This window comes from Nerophis ophidion, linkage group LG06, assembly GCF_033978795.1.
Source record: "Nerophis ophidion isolate RoL-2023_Sa linkage group LG06, RoL_Noph_v1.0, whole genome shotgun sequence".
Taxonomy (NCBI): Eukaryota; Metazoa; Chordata; class Actinopteri; order Syngnathiformes; family Syngnathidae; genus Nerophis; species Nerophis ophidion.
Window position 1 is genome coordinate 70,748,208 of NC_084616.1, and position 15,510 is coordinate 70,763,717.

At 39.9% G+C, this 15,510-nt stretch overlaps 1 protein-coding gene across 1 annotated transcript in view; it reads left to right on the forward strand.

Moving 5' to 3' along the window:
* LOC133555192 (rho guanine nucleotide exchange factor 7) overlaps nucleotides 1-15,510 on the forward strand; it is a 61,112-nt gene that overhangs the window by 40,806 nt on the left and 4,796 nt on the right. The window contains exons 2-5 of the mRNA XM_061904762.1: nucleotides 8,490-8,595; nucleotides 10,956-11,102; nucleotides 12,928-13,014; nucleotides 13,093-13,180. Coding sequence (XP_061760746.1) covers nucleotides 8,490-8,595; nucleotides 10,956-11,102; nucleotides 12,928-13,014; nucleotides 13,093-13,180 — 428 coding nt within the window. The remainder of the gene's footprint in view (nucleotides 1-8,489; nucleotides 8,596-10,955; nucleotides 11,103-12,927; nucleotides 13,015-13,092; nucleotides 13,181-15,510) is intronic.

Sequence of the window (15,510 nt, forward strand, 5' to 3'; positions counted from 1 at the left end):
TCATAATCACATTGTTCAGATGGACGGACATGCACCTGGGGATAGGTTGATTGACAACACTAAATTGGCCCTAGTGTGTGAATGTGAGTATGAATGTTGTCTGTCTATCTGTGTTGGCCCTGCCATGAGGTGGCGACTTGTCCAGGGTGTACACCACCTTCCGCCCAAATGCAGCTGAGATAGGCTCCAGCACCCAACTCGGGACCCCAAAAAGGGACAAGCGATAGAAAATGGATGGATGTTTAGGTTTGTTGTTGCAAATTGTCAAGCGACTTGTTGGGCTGATTTGCATTTCTTTGCTTTGCCGAAAGAATTTCTAGGCGCAGTCAAGGCGTTGAGGGGTTCCGGTTTGGTGACCGCAGGATTAGGTCTCTGCTTTTTGCAGATGATGTGGTCCTGATGGCTTCATCTGACCGGGATCTTCAGCTCTCACTGGATCGGTTCGCAGCCGAGTGTGAAGCGACCGGAATGAGAATCAGCACCTCCAAGTCCGAGTCCATGGTTCTCGCCCGGAAAAAGGTGGAATGCCATCTCCGGGTTGGGGAGGAGACCCTGGCCCAAGTGGAGGAGTTCAAGTACCTAGGAGTCTTGTTCACGAGTGAGGGAAGAGTGGATCGTGAGATCAACAGGCGGATCGGTGCGGCGTCTTCAGTAATGCGGACGTTGTATCGATCCGTTGTGGTGAAGAAGGAGCTGAGCCGGAAGGCAAAGCTCTCAATTTACCGGTCGATCTACGTTCCCATCCTCACCTATGGTCATGAGCTTTGGGTCATGACCGAAAGGATAAGATCACGGGTACAAGCGGCCGAAATGAGTTTCCTCCGCCGTGTGGCGGGGCTCTCCCTTAGAGATAGGGTGAGAAGCTCTGCCATCCGGGAGGAACTCAAAGTAAAGCCGCTGCTCCTCCACATCGAGAGGAGCCAGATGAGGTGGTTCGGGCATCTGGTCAGGATGCCACCCGAACGCCTCCCTAGGGAGGTGTTTAGGGCACGTCCAACCGGTAGGAGGCCACGGGGAAGACCAAGGACACGTTGGGAAGACTATGTCTCCCGGCTGGCCTAGGAACGCCTCGGGATCCCCCAGGAAGAGCTAGACGAAGTGGCTGGGGAGAGGGAAGTCTGGGTTTCCCTGCTTAGGCTGTTGCCCCCGCGACCCGACCTCGGATAAGCGGAAGAAGATGGATGATGGATGCTTTGCCGAAAGCGTCAAGCTTCCCGAGAAGCTATTAGGCAATAATTAAAGCATCTTCTGACGTGGGCGTCGCCACCTGTTTTCTGCATCTCGAGGCCACGATTACTTCAGCAAAGTGTGTTTGTAACAGATTTGGTCCATTATTTAAACAGTAGTTATTAAGGGTGTGGGAAAAAAATCGATTCGAATCTGAATCGCGATTCTCACGTTGTGCATTTCAGATTCGATTCTCATTCAAAAAAAAATTTTTTTTTAATTTTTTTTTTATTAATCCAACAAAACAATACACAGCAATACCATAACAATGCAATCCAATTCCAAAACCACACCTGACCCAGCAACACTCAGAACTGCAATAAACGGAGCAATTGAGGAGACACAAACACGACACAGAACAAACCAAAAGTAGTGAAACAAAAATGAATATTATCAAAAACAGTATCAATATTAGTTATAATTTCAGCATAGCAGTGATTAAAAATCCCTCATTGACATTATCATTAGACATTTATAAAAACAATTTAAAAGAACAATAGTGTCACAGTGGCTTACACTTGCATCGCATCTCATAATCTTGACAACACACTGTGTCCAATGTTTTCACAAAGATAAAATAAGTCATATTTTTGGTTCGTTTAATAGTAAAAACAAATTTACATTATTGCAATCAGTTGATAAAACATTGTCCTTTACAATTATAAAAGCTTTTTTTTTTTTTTTAAATCTAGTACTCTGCTAGCATGTTAGCAGGCTGCGGTAGATCCTGCTGAAATCCTATGTATTGAATGAATACAGAATCCTTTTAAAACAGGAAAATATCATTTTTGAATCGAGAATCACGTTGAATCGAAAAAATCGATTTATAATCGAATCGCGACCCCAAGAATCGATATTGAATCGAATCGTGGGACACCCAAAGATTCGCAGCTCTAGTAGGTATTAAAGCTTTCAGCTACTTTGGTCATATTGTCATTGTTATTGATCCTCTCCTGTTGTTTTTGATTCTGTTTAGCAATTGAGTGTAATTTTCTTTATTTCGTAGTATCCTAGTTAGCTTGAAACACTTTATTAATCCCAGGGGGGGATTCAGATTTTAGCACAATCCCATCCAAACAGAATAGTTTTGTACTTATTTTACGCCACTGTAGATATTATGTTAAAATGTTCTATATAATGTTTTCATTTTGTTACAAGCATTATTCCATTTGTCATCCATGCTTGATTGTTCTTTCTGACAAAAAAAATAAATTCATGGACATTGTTTGTCATGAAGAATCATTAAAGTATATATAAAAAAAATTAAACACTTCATCATTTTGATTATATACTTTGTCCACATTTTTTCTCGGATCATTCTTAAAAGCTTTAAACCAGGGGTCTCAAACATGCGGCCCGCGAGACCTTATTTTGCGGCCCGCACCTTGATGTGAAACTTTAATGTTGGTGCGGCCTGCGAGTCTTATACGGATGGCGGTTCACAGCGTCATACTTGTTTACCCTCGATTTATCAGGGGTCATACTTGTTTACCCTCGATTTATCCGGGAGACCCCCGATTGTCGGTGCCCCTCCACGGGCAATCATTCTCCTGCAGTGCACTCAAACTTCAATTTAAGGGGACACCATGGAAACACTGCCTTTACAGTCCTCTATATTCTGTACAAATAGCATGCCAGCCCAGTCATATGATGTATTTGACTTCTGTGGACGCAATGTGCGATTGCAAGACATAGTTGATTAACAGCCGCACAGGTCACACTGAGGGTGGCAGTATGAACAGGTTTAACACTGTTACAAATATGTGCCACACTGTGAATCCACACCAAACAAGAATGACAAACACATTTTGGGAGAACATCCGCACCGTAACACAACATAAACACAACAGAAAAAATACCCAGAATCCAATGCAGCCCTAACTCTACAATATATACCCCCGCTGCCCTAAACCCCGGCCCCTATTGTAGCCTGGAAGAGTTAGGGCTGCATTGGATTCTGGGTATTTGTTCTGTTGTGTTTGAAAAAAGGTGACGCGTTTTTACAAAACTTTTGTTTTGAAGGGGTAATTGTTAACTTCCTGTTGATGTTTGCTGAAGGATGTCAATTATTAAAATGTAGGTCTAAGTGAGACCTACATTATTAAAATGTAGGTCTTAGTGAGGCTTCACGGTGGAAGAGGGGTTAGTGCGTCTGCCTCAAAATACGAAGGTCCTGCAGTCCTGGGTTCAAATCCAGGCTCGGGATCTTTCTGTGTGGAGTTTGCATGTCCTTTCCGTGAATGCGTGGGTCCCCTCCGGGTACTCCGGCTTCCTCCCACTTCCAAAGACATGCACCTGGGGATAGGTTGATTGGCAACACTAAATTGGCCCTAGTGTGTGAATGTGAGTGTGAATGTTGTTTGTCTATCTGTATTAGCCCTGCCATGAGGTGGCGACTTGTCCAGGGTGTACACCGCCTTCCGCCCGATTGTAGCTGAGATAGGCCCCTGCGCCCCCCGCCACCCCAAAAGGGAATAAGCGGTAGGAAATGGATGGATGGATGGATGGAAGGTCTAAGTGAGACCTACATACATTTTTCATGTCTCTCCAACATTCCTACCGGACGTTCCAAGCAGTTTTGTCTGTGTTTTCTTCCTAGGAGCAGTTTTGTCCGTGCTTTATTCCTAGGGGGGGCTACAGCGCAATTTTGAGTTTTTTTTTTTTTTTTTTTTAATTAGATCGCAATTTTCGCCAGTCCTGATGTGTGTGTCCGGTTTGGTGAGTTTTGAAGCATTTTAAGGAGGTCAAATTACAGCTCAAACAGGCAAAAATGACATTTTTATCAATGATAATGCTGTCACTGTTATGCCCATTTGATTGTAGACTCTTACTGACACCTGGTGGCGATTTGAAAATACTACACCTCATTAGTTTGGTCACTTCCGGGTTGAGACAATCGAGAAGTAGACAAGTTGTGTTAGTTCTTACAAGCCTTGGAAAAGATAAGTCTGTAAGTAAACTGTTAAACTTGTTTATGTAACTTAATATTAAGGTGGAAAGTGGTTAAATTTGATAGTAAGATGTTTATTGAAAAACGATTTTTGTGCACTGTTTCAATGGATGTTTGGAGGACCTAAAATGGCGGCCAGTTGTATATATTTCCAACATCGAAATAGTTTCAACACTCAGCAGTATTTGTTTGATGATAGTAATGTATATTTGTGTAAAGCTAATATTTACATATTGTGTGCTACATTTCAGTATGTTATTTTAATCACATAGTTTGTACCAGTTGTGTCCAAAGTGCGGCCCGCAGGTGATTTTTTTTAACGGCCCCGCGGCACATTTTAAAAATACATAAAAACGTAAAAAGTAGGAAAAAACGGGTGAAATGTAACAAGAAAATGTTGCAATGTTTTCCTCTACTAACAAAAAGCTGCCATGCAGGCTGTTTCTTTATTTGAAAAATAATGTAGCCGAGTGTCCTGGGTTCGCATAATTTGGGTACTGATAAAATAAAATAATAAAAGGGAGTCATGAGAGCAGCTCCGGTCTCCATCACTTTATTGTTCCCTTCTTTACACCTATCTCCATACCCATCTATCACCTTCTTCAACAACCCGCCTTTATATAGACCTCTTACGTCACAGCCTTACGGCAACACTGGAGGGACACCCTGAACTGTTTGTTACATACGTCCCCCCCTCAATTAGAAACGTCCCCGTTTCATCACAAACAAAATAGGTAACAAACAAGGGGAAATAGAACAGAGAAAAAAAAAAAAAAAATTCAAAATAAATCAACAATATATTTTTTTACACCGTATTGCATAGGCTAACACACTGGCCCCTCAAAACATGCAAAAACTCCCAGATGCGAAGGATGTCACTCCAACCGCCCCATTTGTAAGATAGTTCAATTATGTGGAGGAGGTCGCCCCCAGCGAGATGGTCCGATGGTGCGCAGGAGGTTACCCCAGTGACCCCCTGCAAGATAGTCCGTTTGTGAGATAGTTCGTTTATGACGCTCCATCATGCCATCCGACTTGGGGTTATAGGCAGTGGTACACGTCCTTTTTTTCAAGCAACATACAGAGTCTAATTGAAGGGGAAACACCCTGGGGCCCCCACGGGAACCTCCGGGCCACATCCAGAACGTCCATGACCACCCTCCGGGTGGGCCGACAAACCTGGGACCCGCCCACGGGGACGTTAAGGGCACCGACGGGTCCGACACGCTCTGTACTTCTCACGCCACCGTCGGCGGTCTCTCAGCGCGAAGGGCCAGCAGCAAGACCGCGGGAACGCCTCCGCAACCAGCCGGGCCACGCCCGCAGCAAACACCTCCAAGCTCTCCCCTGGAGCACGCGCACTCGCCGACAGGTTGGCCCCGAAGCGGTCCATTAATTGTCCCTGCTTAAAAAAAACTGCCCCCAGTCTCCCACGGGACGAGTCGGGAGGATACGAAAATCCTCACCAGCTCCTGGTTGCAGTCGCAGTCGGCTCCCTCTGTCAGTGAAAGGAGCGGTCAAAACAAAAGTCCACTTTCGACTTTCATGCCGTGTGAGTGTCCGTCAAACGGCGCCTCCGGGCTTGAAAAGGGTCGTGGTCGCCACACCACGTGTCCGCAAAATGGCCGGGAAGCTTAGCAGCTAACTGGAAACTCACGTGTCCCGTGTAAAACTTTCTTCTTTTTTTTTTCAACACAGCAGTTAAAATCCCACCTCTGCCACCAATGTAGCCGAGTGTCCTGGGTTCGCATAATTTGGGTACTGATAAAATAAAATAATAAAAGGGAGTCATGAGAGCAGGTCCGGTCTCCACCACTTTATTGTCCCCTTCTTTACACCTTTCTCCATACCCATCTATCACATTCTTCAACAACCCGGCTTTATATAGACCTCTTACGTCACAGCCTTACGGCAACACTGGAGGGACACCCTGAACTGTTTGTTACAATAATAATGAATCAAAATCAATGTCATTATGAATTATTGACCTATTCAAGGCTCCAATTAAATTTTCCACTTTGAGATATTTTTGGGGGAATATGTTGCATATTTTGTGTAAAACATAAAAAACTGAGCTGTTTTTTTTTTTTTTAAAGAAGGGCCTAAAATGAACAAACAAAAAACCTAAACAACAATCAATCAATCAATCAATCAATCAATGTATTTTATTTCGGCAATCTTCACATAAAACAAAGAACAACAACAAGAAAAGAAAAAAAAAACACTCATTTGAGCAATGATTGAGCCGAAAGGGTGTAGGTTGAAGCAACGCTTATATAAACCTACCCCATCACAACAAGAACAAGGTTCAAAATATATAAAAACAACAATAAAACTTTATAATGGACGGATAGATCTGAAGTTGATCTCAGGATCATCGTGTTAAAAGTAAACTGTAAGAAAATGTATAATTTATTTTTTAACACTTTAATGTTTAGGACCCTTTTGGATCCACAATCATTTTAGTGTGATTTGTTTTTAAGTTTCATTGCTCAAAAAATAATAATGAATTAAAATCAATGTTGTTATTAGTTTTGACTTTTTTAAGGCTCCAATTATTATATAATCTCAAATATTCCACTTCTGCTGCTTTAATGTATTTAATGTCCTATGTGTTCTTTGATGTTTGATGTTTCCCTCTTACACGCATGTAAGAGGGATGTGTACTATGGCTATGAGTTGTTGTTTTTTTCCCCTTGGCCTCAGTCTGCACCCCCTCTCCAGGGCCCAGGCTAAGACCGATTTTTTAAATTTATTTTAATCTTCTATTTTTTTCTCCCCCCCTTGTTTACCTGTATCTCATCATTTTTTGTAAGGGGCGCTGGAAGCCGGCAGACCCGTCAGCGATCCTGTTCTGTCTCCCTTTAATGTTTGTCTGATCTTGAATGGGATTGTGCTGAAAATTGTAATTTTCCTGAAGGAACTCTCCTGACGGAATAAATAAAGTACTATCTATCTAAAAAATCTTAAAAAATATATTGGGTGATAATATTGCATATTGTTTTCCCATCAAAAAACAGGGTTTTCTTTGACAAAAAGAGCATACAACTAAAATCTTTAAAATCATTATATTGACAGATGGACCTAATGTCGATCTGGAGATTTAAAACTTGAATAATGTGGGGCGGCATAGCTCGGTTGGTAGCGCGGCCGTGCCAGTAACTTGAGGGTTGCAGGTTCGATTCCCGCTTCCGCTATCCTAGTCCCTGCCGTTGTGTCCTTGGGCAAGACACTTTACCCACCTGCTCCCAGTGCCACCCACACTGGTTTAAATGTAACTTAGATATTGGGTTTCACTATGTAAAGCGCTTTGAGTCACTAGAGAAAAGCGCTATATAAATATAATTCACTTCACAATAATAATAAAACAAAATAATACTGAATAATGACACATTTTTTTAAAAAAATTTACCAAAACCCTTTGGGGTCCCTGGGATCAAGCTTGAGTGGAGGCTGAAATGTATATTGGTTATACATGTATTGTATTGGTTTTTAAAATTAAAAAATGTCAAAATGGCCCCCGCTTGCTTTGATTTTTCAGTCTGCGGCCCTAAGTGGAAAAAATTGGACACCGCCTGGCTTGTACATTTGTCATTGTGTGTATTTCAGTTTTACAAAAAAATAACAGTCCAGTGCAAGACAAAAGTAGAGATTCTAAAAACACAAACCAAGATTAACAACAATAAAGAGCCTTAATGTATTAATCTGCTTCGGAACTTTATTAGAACGTCCTGGATTGTTTGTTAGCTGTCTGCCAAGCTGTATAACCTCAACACGTATAGTGAGGCCAGAACAGTCACACTTACCTTGAAACATTAAACCGGTTATAAACTCTGCAGGTTGCCAACTAGAAATTCATGGTGTTATGATTTTAGCGACATAGTGCCATCAAGTAAGGAGGTGAAGCAGCAACACACGGTGAATGATCGGCTTGTGTGCAAATTGTGTGATTTATTTACTCTTGTAAGTTTAAAACAAGAGATTTTAATAATACAGAAACTAACATTTATAACAGCAAGTAGTTATATTTATTTGAGGTTTTATTATTTGCTATTAAGTCAATATACAAGTTAAAGTTAAAGTACCAATGATTGTCACACACATACTAGTGGCGAAATTATTCTCTGCATTTGACCCATCACCCTTGATCACCCCCTGGGAGGTGAGGGGAGCAGTGAGCAGCGGCTGTGACCGCGCCCGTGAATAATTTTTGGTGATAGACATGATGTGTAAATTTTTTTACAACCTATTCAGTAGCTTGTACATCCAGAAAGTGTATGTTAATGTGTGTTGTGTTTTGTTGTGTTGTTAGTGTGTGGGCATTGGGAGAGACCAGACTTCAACTGTCAGTAAGGAGGAGCAGCAAAGACGACAAACAGCCATCATCTTACACTTCGATACGACACCTGGAGCAACAGGTCATTCATGTGTGTGTGTGTGTGTGTGTGTGTGTGTGTGTGTGTGTGTGTGTGTGTGTGTGTGTGTGTGTGTGTGTGTGTGTGTGTGTGTGTGTGTTTGCGTGTGTGTGTGTGTGTGTGTGTGTGCGTGCGTGCGTGTGTTTGCGTGTGTGTGACTGTAGTACATTTTCAAGAGTCTATTGTGGTTCAAACTTTATAGAAAGTTCAAAGAATGGGAACATAAAAATAGGGAACTCCATGAAATACAGTAAAGTACTTTACAAGAATATCTCTACTTGTTGTACATGACAAATTATATATAATGAATTATTTTGAAATGATAAAGTATAACATCCTACATTTTAAATATAGTGTACATAGTTACAAGCGGTTGAAAATGGATGGATGTATAGTTAAAATATAACTAAAAAGGAAATAAAAATATTGCGAAGACACATATGTCTAACAAATTTTAAATACTATAGTTACCATCCAGGGCTTCACTGTGGCAGAGGGGTTAGTGCGTCTGCCTCACAATATGAAGGTCCTGCAGTCCTGGGTTCAAATCCAGGCTCGGGATCTTTCTGTGTGGAGTTTGCATGTTCTCCCCGTGAATGCGTGGGTTCCCTCCGGGTACTCCGGCTTCCTCCCACCTCCAAAGACATGCACCTGGGGATAGGTTGCATGAAATTGGCCCTAGTGTGTGAAAGTGAGTGTGAATGTTGTCTGTCTATCTGTGTTGGCCCTGCGATGAGGTGGCGACTTGTCCAGGGTGTACCCCGCCTTCCGCCCGATTGTAGCTGAGATAGGCGCCAGCGCTCCCCGCGACCCCAAAAGGGAATAAGCGGTAGAAAATGGATGGATGGAGTTACCATCCATCCATCTCCTTCCGCTTATCCAAGATCGGGTCACGGGGGCAGCAGCCTAAACAGAGAAGCCCAGACTTCCCCCTCCCCAGCCACTTAATCCAGTTTCTCCTGAGGGATCCTGAGGCATTCCCAGGCCAGCTGGGAGACATAGTCTCCCAAACCTGTCCTGGGTCTTCCTCGTGGCTTTGTGCCGCCCCCCCCCCCTTGTGGAGGGGAGCAGAGCAGAAAAGAAAAGAAACGGCAGATCAACTGGTCTAAGAAAGGAGGGTCTATTTAAAGGCTGGAGTATACAAATGAGTTTTAAGATGAGACTTAAATGGTTCTACTGCGCAATATACTATTGTCATTATATGAATTATAATTCATTTCAATTATTTTCAAACGTTCATGCTTTTATACAAAGTTGTCAATAGGATGTTATGACTAATGGAGAAGACATAGAATCAAACAAGTAGCAATTTAAAAATCATGTATTTATATGTGTACATCAAAACCAATATAAAAAAAAGCACATTTTCCCAGCAATATGGTGTAATACAGGGGTGTCCAAAGTGCGGCCCGGGGGCCATATGCGGCCTGCGGGTAATTTTTTAACGACCCTAAGGACATACTAAAAATACGATTAAAAAAATAAAAAACAGAAAAAGTGGTATAAAAGAGTAAACAGGTGAAATGTGAGAAGAAAATGTTGCAATGTTTACTTTGCAGGCTGTTATTTTCTTTAATAAAATAATTAATCAAAATCAATTTCACATTAAATATTCCACTTTGAAATATTATCAGGGGAAAATGTTGCATATTTTGTGTTTGCCAATTTAAAAAACAAAGCTGTTTTTTTTTCTAAAGAAGGGCCTAATAAGAACAAACAAAACATCAACAATAAAAGTTATAATTGACAGATGGGTCTAAAGTTGATCTCAAGACGATTGTGTTTAAAGTAAACCGTAAAAAAAAAAAAAGTTTTTTATTTTTAATGAGTAGGACCCTTTTGGAACCCCAATAATTTTAGTGCGATTTTTTTTTTTGTGTGTCATTGCTTAAAAAAAAAAATGAAATCAATGGTGTTATGTGTTGACATTTTTAAGGCTCCAAATATTCTATAATCTCAAATATTCCACTTTATATTTCTATTAGGGGAAACTATTCCATATTTTGTGTTTTTTTTTTCCATAACAAAACAGGGTTTTCTTTGATAAAAAGGGCATACAACTTAAATCTTTAAAAACGTTATATTGACAGATAGACCTAATGTTGATCTAGAGATTTTAAACCTTGAATAACAATAATACAAAATAATGACACATTTTAAATATATTTTGACCAAAATCCTTTGGGGTCCCTGGGATCAAGTCTGAGTGGAGGCCTAAATGTATATTTTTACACACATATTGTATTGGTTTTTGAAATAAAAACATATCAAAATGGCCCCCGCTTGCTTTGATTTTTCAGTGTGCGGCCCTCAGTGGAAAAAGTTTGGACACCCTTGGTGTAATATGATCTTTGTGTCTTTAGGTGGTGCTGTGGGGCAAGAGCAGAGAGGATCTGCATCACAGGATCTACTCCCAGCAGCCAATCAGAGGCTGGGAGGGTCGACCTGCTCACATGTTTGGAGAGATCATCCACTCCTCCTTAGTGGGTCTGCACAGCAAATACGCCCAGGTAGTATTGTACCACAGTTTTACATTGTATATACTGTAGTACACTTTTGAGAGAATTTTTTTTTTAGTGCAAGCACATAAAAAATGCATTTAAAATAAAAAACAAATATTTTCAAAAAAAAAATTTTTGGTTGCAAATCTTTTTTTGGTGAAAAATATGATAGAATCGTTTTTATTGGTCAGTCTTTGTTGAGTTGACTACTTCCTCAACAACACTAACAATTTGTTCTGAGAAGGCCCCCCCTCTCAAAAAAGGTTTTGCAACCAAAAAAAAAACCCAAATGTAACCAAATAAAAAGCTAACAATTTGCAACTAAAAAAAAAAGATTTGTAACCAGAAAAAAATATGGGTTCTTCCGAGGATGTCGTAGTCGTAGTGGTTTGTACAGTCCTTTGAGACATTTGTGATTTAGGGCTACATAAATAAACATTGATTGATTGATTTATTGATTGATTTGTGACAATAAAAGTTGCAACCAAACAAAAAAAAAAACACAAATTGGCAACCGAAAAACTTGCAACACCAAAAAAAGATTTGCAACCAAACGATGTGTAAGCAGAAAAAATAAATTGTGGCAAAAAAAGTGTAACCAAAGAAACTGAAAAAAATTAATGTTTGCAACAAAAAATGACTACTTGTGACAAAAAACTAACTAAAAAAATGTAGTCAAAAAAACTACTTGCAAGCTGAAAGATTTGGTCCCAAAAACGATTAGTCAAATAACCAGAATTGCAGGCAAAAAAAAAATATTGGTCATAAAAAAACCCAATTTGCAACCAAAAAACAATCCATAATACAAAAAAAACAAAAAACAATTTGTAACCAAAAATAAAAAAATATTCTACAACCTAAAAAAAATTTATATTTTGCAATAAAAATATGATTTGAACCAAACAATAAAAAAATTTAAACAAAAAAGATTACCATAAAAAACCTAAAGTATTTGAAACTAAAAAATGTATTTAAAAAAATGTAACAAATAAATTTAAAAAACGCAGTCAAAAAAGAACTTGCAAGCGGAAAGATTTGCTCCCAAAAACGATGTATTACTCAAATAACCAGAATTGCAGGCCAAAAAAAAATTATTGGTAATAAAAAAAAGAATAGTATTTGCAACCCAAAAACAATCTGTACTACAAAAAAAAAAGATTTGTAACCAAAAATAAAAATGTTTTACAACCTAAAAATGAATTGCAGGCAAGAAAAATTGGTAATAAAAAAATCGATTTGCAACCAAAAAACATGTAATACAAAAAAACCCTAAAAAATATATAATATTTTGCAACAAAAATATGATTTGAAGCAAACAATAAAAAAATTGAAACAAAAAAGATTACCAAAAAAAAAAACTATTTGAAACTAAAAAAATGTATTTAAAAAAATGTGACAAATAAAAAACTAAAAAAATGCAGTCAAAAAACAACTTGCAAGCGGGAATATTTGCTCCCAAAAACGATTTATTACTCAAATAACCAGAATTGCAGGCCAAAAAAAAAGATTAGTAATAAGAAATTTAAAAAAAATACGTTTTGCAACCAAAAAATTCAAAATTCAAAAAACTAAACAAAAAACGATGTGTAACCAAAAATAAAAACATATTTTACAACCTAAAAAATGTATAATATTTTGCACCAAATAATAAATATGGAACAAACAATAAAAAAGATTACCAAAAAAAAACAAAAAACTATTTGAAACAAAAACATGTGTTAAAAAAAGACAATTTACAGCTCATATAGCACAGTAATATTTACAGTACTGTACACAAAGTAAGGAGTAGTACAGCAGACATGTATTTTATTAACATCTATATTTCCTCTTCCAGGAAAAGTCTGATTACTTCCTGGTTTTATTTTCCTTCCACCTGCTCCTCCTCTCCTTGGACCACACCCAGCAAGACTTTGTTTATGAGGTTTGAAGGGACTGAACTTGAACCCAGGCGGTCTTTTTATTTTTCCTCCCTAAGATATATTTTTCTGGTGTCTTCCAGGGAATGCTTCCTCTTTCTGGACTCTCCTTCCGCATCATCTCCATGGAGCGAGACGTATCACAGCCACCTCACATGTTTGAGATCAGCAGTAAGGTCCTCGCTACATTTCAGGGGCAGCGGTTAGGTTTCTTATCCAAATATCAGTCAATCAATCAATCAATGTTTACTTATATAGCTCTCAATCACGAGTGTCTCAAAGGGCTGCACAAGCCACAACGACATCCTCGACTCAGAGCCACATCAGGGCAAGAAAAGAACCTCAACCTAAGCTTTTCTGCCATCTTACTAAACTAGTTACCGTAAAAAAAAATCTATATTTTCTGTTATCAAAGGACCTTAACTATAATCTTAATACTCCTATCTCTCTGAATGCAAGCGAAGCAGCAGGTGGCAGACGGCGAAAAAATAGTTTTTTGTTTTCTGGACAACAACTTGCCAAGGCGTTGGATCTGGTTTTTGCATATTGTACAATTTTCTTTGTCCATTTCTGCTCGCTATTTTCCTGCTTTTGGCTCATCAGTAACCAGTAAACACAGACACATTTTCCCAAGTTTTTGAATAGAATAGAATAGAATGTACTTTATTGGTCCCTGGGGGAAATTCAGCACCACAGTTCGCTCACAATAAACAATGATAATAATAAATAATATAATATACGACATATATTATATATGTATATAATATGTAATATATGAATAATATAAATATATTGTACATTTAAGTGCAGTCAAGAAGGAACATATGCATTATACAGTCAGATGGCTGTCGGTATGAATGACCTCCTGTGTCATTCCGTGTTGCATTTATGGCCAGAGGGTCAAAAAGGATGCGTGAATGTTTATCGCCTGTCAAAAAAAATTGTGCCGTTAAAGGAATGTACTGTTAACGCCTTATTATCGCATTAACTATGACACCCCCAACTAATAATACAACTTTACTCTGCAGAATCACTTTTGCTATGAGCTGTTAGCAAGTTAGCTAAACACTATCCTTTTTGCCAAAATAAATAGAGAGAATCGTCGACCAAAACTGGCATTACCGGGCCGGGATGCTCCGTTTTTGTTAAAATATTAACTTTAAATCTGTGACATACATTTAGAACAGGGGTCTCAGACGCGCGGCCCGCGAGACGTTATTTTGCGGACCCCACCTTAATCCATCAATCCATCCATTTTCTACCGCTTATTCCCTTTCGGGGTCGCGGGGGGCGCTGGCGCCTATCTCAGCTACAATCGGGCGGAAGGCAGGGTACCCCCTGGACAAGTTGCCACCTCATCGCAGGGCCAACACAGATAGACATTCACACTCACATTCACACACTAGGGCCAATTTAGTGTTGCCAATCAACCTATCCCCAGGTGCATGTCTTTTGGAAGTGGGAGGAAGCCGGAGTACCCGGAGGGAACCCACGCATTCACGGGGAGAACATGCAAATTCCACACAGAAAGATCCCGAGCCTGGATTTGAACCCAGGACTGCTGGAACTTCGTATTGTGAGGCAGACGCACTAACCCCTCTTCCACCGTGAATGAAAGTTTAATGTTAGTGCGGCCCCCAAGCTTTATAAGAATGGCGCTTGACAGCGTTGTGTTATTTGGGTCCAAAATGGCTCTTTCAGCGTTCTGGGTTGGCTACCCCTACATTAGTGGAAAAGCGGCAAATGAGTGAAAGCGACAGAGACGTTGCCATGGAGACGAGGGTTTTCTTACGTCCCTGGCTGCAGTCACACCGCGATACCTGTCCGTCAGTAATAACAGTCCCCGAGAACCTGGACCAATTCAAACCGTTCTGTTTTTTTTATTGCTTAATTTGTATCGCCTCACACGATGAATACTACATATATTTCTATATGACGCCGGATAACACTCCGGGAGCCGTCAGGTTTTTGCGCTCGCTATCCCTGTACTTTCCCGGCTATTATCCACCGACCGCCGTGTTGCTGCAGGGAGAAAAAGCGGACCGACACACATTGCAGAATTAACATTATTCTCTGTGCGTCGGCTAAATACAAATATATTCCACAACCCCAAACATGTCTTTTTTAAAGCCTGCAGTGAAGAGAAAGGTTAGTGATGAGTAAAGACAATTCCAGGAAAAGTGGGAGATGCAATATTTCTTTGTTGAGCACAGGGGCACCCCGACGTGTCTTATTTGCACAGAGAAAGTTGCGGTGCACAAGGGATAAAATTTGAAACGTCATTATACAACTAGACATGCTGAGGAGTATGCAAACATTTTTTTAAGAAATCTTTTCTTACGGCCCAGCCTCACCCAGACTCTGCATCCAGCGGCCCCCAGGTAAAGTAAGTTTGAGACCCTTGATTTAGAACAGTGGTTCTTAACCTTGTTGGAGGTCCTGAACCCTACCAGTTTCATACGTGCATTCACCAAACCCTTCTTTTGTGAAAACATTTTTTG